Consider the following 4,627-nt stretch of genomic DNA (forward strand, 5'->3'; position numbering starts at 1 on the left):
CCAAAATATACCTAAATGCGTTTGTAGTATTGTGTTAATTATATCATAATAATAACAATAATAGCCATATCATTTTTTTATACCAAGAATTTTATTAAAAAAATAATAATAAAGAAAGCATTGTCTCTCTCAAATATCCAGCCGGAATCTATTTGTTTTTTTTTTTTAAAACGAATTGGAGTTTAAAAAATTAAAGTGCTTTTTCAAATGTAAACAGTTCGGGTCGGATTTATTTAGCACAATACCCAACCCGTCTGATGTTGCCTAATCCTAACCGTAGATCCCTGTGCCTTCCGCCCACACCACTATATAAACTCGCTAGGGTTTACATCTGGAGGCGCCGACGCACCTCTTCTTCTTCCGTATCTTCGGCACTTGGTCTCCTCGTACGCCGGGCATCATGGCAGAGCAGGTCGGAATCACTATCGTCTGGTTTCCTTAAGCTATCCCTATGCCTTTTTGGTTGTTTCTGTTTACTTTCGTTGATCCTTTTGTTTGGAAACCGTCGAACTGTTTCTAAGACGATTCGAAGTTTTTTCATGGTGTAATGTATCAAGCTCCAAGTTTTTGAAGTTCCCAAATCCTTGATATTTGTTTTATGTGAGCTTGCTGACCCTTGTGGATCTTAGAGTTTCCATTCGCATCATATTTTCAATTACGTAAAATCATACACGACATTTTTTATGTTGTAGAAGGTCTTTATGTAGTGCTCATAGCTTTCAAATTTCTAAGTTATAGGTTTTGTTGATAATGATGATGGAATTAAAGGCTTTTGTTTAAGGAATATTACCTCAGACTCATATAAGGAATTACACAGAGTAAGCTGACTGTTGCTTTTGCTTTAAATAAATCTTGAACAGACTGAGAAGGCCTTTCTTAAGCAGCCGAAAGTGTTTCTTAGGTGAGAAAGTGAATTTCTAAAGTATTGAATTTGCTTTCGTTTGTGGGTTGTTGACATGGTCTATAATACAGCTCAAAGAAATCCGGAAAGGGGAAGAAGCCAGGTAAGGGTGGCAACAGATTTTGGAAGAACATTGGGCTTGGGTTCAAGACTCCGAGGGAAGCCATAGAAGGTGAGAGCTCTGATTTATACTAGTTCTAGTGTTTTTTTTTCCTTTTTTGTTTTTGGGCCTTTGAACTATTTTAGTGGATATTAATTTTTTTGCAAATGCATCTTGATGGAAGGTATTAATAATCATTGTTTCTACTGAATGCTAGCAAATAATGGATGATCCTAGTGTCACTCGAGTCTGTTTATATGTGATCAAATTAATGGTAATTAAAGTATATGTTTTAACTGATGGTTCCTTCTTTGGCAGTAATCATCAGTGACCTAATAACTGTTTTTGGATTATCTAATATGTAGCTATTCTTAGTTTCTATAAGGTTCTGAAACTAAATATTTGTTCTGATATTTTACATTCTACACTTGGTTGTAATGGTATCAAAATGCTCTAGTATGCCAGACTTTAGATGAAGAAATGCAAATTTTTTTTTTGTTTCTATTTTTAGTTTATGAACATGCTCCTTCATGTTGTTGCAATGTAAATGAGGGTATTATGTAATTTTTTTGCTATTTTTTTTGTTTCAATGGCAGGGTGCATGGGTTATTAAATTATGCATATGTTTAACACTTTTACCTGCTGAGAGATGTGTGCTCTAGTGTTCTTGTAGAAAATCATAGTCAAACAGTTGTATCTAAAATGATATGCAATTAAGTACTCTTTATTCATGATACTAAGGCTAGGTTTGTATGCATGCTAAAATTCAATAAAAGGCAACATCTCTTTGATCTTTGTATCTTTCTGCAAGGTATGAGCACATATGACTTCAAGTTCATATATGCTATACAATTCAAGAATTCCCAAAGCAAAAATTAAATTTTTTAATATTAGGTTCCATTTTCAAGGATGAAGTTCACACTTCTAGGGTTTAGTTAATCCTATGGAAAATAGGAGTTATTGATTCTTGTTTATTGCTCCTCAATGACACTTATGCTGATACAAGTCATAAATCATTCTAGTATTGATATGGAGCAATTCTGTTTTCTTTTGTTGCAGGGACTTATATTGATAAGAAGTGCCCATTCACTGGAACTGTGTCAATTAGAGGCCGCATTTTGGCTGGTACATGCCATAGTGCGAAAATGAACAGAACCATTATTGTGAGGAGAAATTATCTTCACTATGTGAAGAAATATCAAAGGTATATGGTTCTCCATTGATTCTATCTGGTATAATGTAAACTTGACTTGAAATCTTCTTTCACAAGATATGAGAAGAGGCATTCAAACATCCCAGCACATATTTCTCCTTGTTTCCGAGTGAAGGAGGGTGATCATGTTATCATCGGGCAGTGCAGGTGAACTTTCTGTCTCCTCTCTTGAAGGCAAGCTTAGTTATTAGTTTTCCTATTCACATATCATATGATCTTGGTCTTTATCCAGTAGGCAGTCCACATCTCTTCATACTACCTGTCCATCCGATGTAGGCCATTATAATAACACTGCAAATTAGTAAATCTCATGAACCCTATCAAAGCAGAGTTAAGATAGCCAACCTTTCGACTATTTAATGTGTTCATCTCCATTGCTGGGGGATAACTGTCTCACGATGCATTGTTTCATCACCATGTTTTAAATCTTTGCCAACTGGAAAACATGTTCGTTTAACATTCAATGTCAAGCTTGATGTGTATAATTTATGATTTTGACTATTTCATCCCCAGGCCCTTGTCTAAGACTGTAAGGTTCAATGTGCTGAAAGTCATTCCAGCTGGATCAACTAGTGGCGGTGGCAAGAAGGCCTTTGTGGCTGCTTAAGAGGGCTGTTTTTAGAGATGAAAATGCTGCCCCAGCTGAAAAGATGTGTTGTCGACCTTTAAAATGTTCAAGATTGCCTCTAGTTTTATGTTAATTTCATTGTAGAACTAGTTTGTTTCAGAGGTTTTGCAGGAATATTTGAATCTTTGCCATTTTAATATGCATTCTTAAGTTGAGCGGTTGTCTAGCATTTTGATTCTGCATTAAACGTCTTTGCCAATAGTTTTGGTTGTTGCTGTAATGAGACTCTTGAACATGTAGCTCAACCAAAATATGAACAACCAACATTAGGTTTTTTTAACTGATTTTTTTTGTTGTTGGTAATTTAAGTACTCAGTTTTTGCTATTCGATTAATTTTGAAAGCGATTGGTTTGATTTTATGAAAGTTTTCTATTAATTATCAACATAAATTAGAAAGCACAGATGGATAGTTTAGCGTAGTTTTTCAAATTCTACTATATTATGTTTTGAGTGAGATTTGAATTTTCCAAAGTTCGTTCCATCTCTTACCGTCCCATTATTTGTATGGAAGTGTGATAATGAGGGTGATAATTTCGTCAATGATTTGTTATATTATTTGTGTGATTATAACCAGGTGAAATACTGTGTTATTTTATCTTTCATAGCAGGCAATTAGGTACCTATATAAATACGATGTTTGTTAACAAGTTTACTGTTTGATTAGATACAATTTGTTTATATTTATTCGGCAATTTCTCAAACCGCATAGTTATGCGATTTAAATCCAAGTCACGTAGGTGATTTTGGGATTGTCTAAATTGCGTAGTCTCGCAAGAGTTCATTTTCCATTTTATCTTTTTAAAAAATTATGTGCGTGGTTGCGTGATTGTCCAAAATAGGGATATTTTAAATTGTAGTCCGAGGCATTTCATTGAATTACTTGTGTGTGTGTGTTTTTTTTTAAAAAAAATTTGACATCGCTTTGCTCTAGCTTCATCGGCGAAATTGAAAAACCTACGTCTCATCGACGAATCGATCTAAATCCCTACTTTTATTTCACCGACCTTTCAGTTAGTGATCACTGATGCTTTCACTAACCTCGCTCATGTCTCATCGACAAAATTAAGAATGATAGTTTTGAGTGCTTTATCGCGACCGCATGATTTCCCTTTGATACAAGGCTTTCATCCCTTCAGTTGATGTTTGTTCCTTGAAAGAGTTAGGTCCGAGTGAGAGTTGATACAAAATCACTAGTATTTGAAATATGGAAGAATTTATCCTCTTCTCAAATGAAATTATTTTAATTATATATTTTAAAAAATTTTAAGTAAAATATGTATATTTAATTTAACTTAATTCTATAAAAATTATGTAATTGAATTGGCTTAAGCAATATCATATAGATAAATCATCAGAGTTTAGTTTAAAAAATACATTATCTCAATACCATCATCAACTAGAAATAATATTTACAAATGATTTAACTTGTATAATCAATTACTAGAACTACTAGTTGTCATATTTAATTTGTATTTAAGTTTGTTAATTATATCTAGATGAATTGATAAAAAAAGATAATTTATTTTGACTTTTATATCATACTTTTTACCATTGAAGAATTGTTTAACAGAGTGGTACTGATCTTCTAAATAGTTTAATTTAGTTTGATGAAAATCATATTATTTGATTGATTATTTACAAAACTTGAATGTTTTATTTATATACTACAGGAAATGTAAATATCTACATCAACAGCTGTAAAAAAAGCTAAAGAATGAGTTATCATGTATGGAGTAGAAGTTATATTGGATGAGTAAATTATGTCATTTTATAGAATTCTTTTG

At 32.9% G+C, this 4,627-nt stretch overlaps 1 protein-coding gene across 1 annotated transcript; it reads left to right on the forward strand.

Moving 5' to 3' along the window:
- Positions 1 to 335: 335 nt before the first annotated feature.
- On the forward strand, positions 336 to 3,122 carry LOC141814674 (small ribosomal subunit protein uS17-like). The gene is made up of 6 exons (XM_074702612.1): positions 336 to 412; positions 861 to 901; positions 973 to 1,073; positions 2,061 to 2,205; positions 2,272 to 2,361; positions 2,728 to 3,122. Exons 1-6 carry the CDS (start codon positions 401 to 403, stop codon positions 2,819 to 2,821), a joined length of 483 nt encoding a protein of 160 aa, XP_074558713.1. The 5' UTR covers positions 336 to 400; the 3' UTR covers positions 2,822 to 3,122.
- The last annotated feature ends 1,505 nt before the right edge of the window (positions 3,123 to 4,627 follow it).

This window comes from Curcuma longa, chromosome 21 (genome assembly GCF_044706935.1).
Source record: "Curcuma longa cultivar G26 ecotype Majalengka, Jawa Barat chromosome 21, ITB_CL_G26_1.1, whole genome shotgun sequence".
Classification (NCBI taxonomy): Eukaryota; Viridiplantae; Streptophyta; class Magnoliopsida; order Zingiberales; family Zingiberaceae; genus Curcuma; species Curcuma longa.

What these genes read in the sequence shown, in the direction of transcription:
- LOC141814674 (XM_074702612.1), top strand. An exon ending in CAGCCGAAAGTGTTTCTTAG is followed by an intron (nt 902 to 972) that starts GTGAGAAAGTGA and finishes TCTATAATACAG; the next exon opens with CTCAAAGAAATCCGGAAAGG. An exon ending in GTTATCATCGGGCAGTGCAG is followed by an intron (nt 2,362 to 2,727) that starts GTGAACTTTCTG and finishes TTTCATCCCCAG; the next exon opens with GCCCTTGTCTAAGACTGTAA.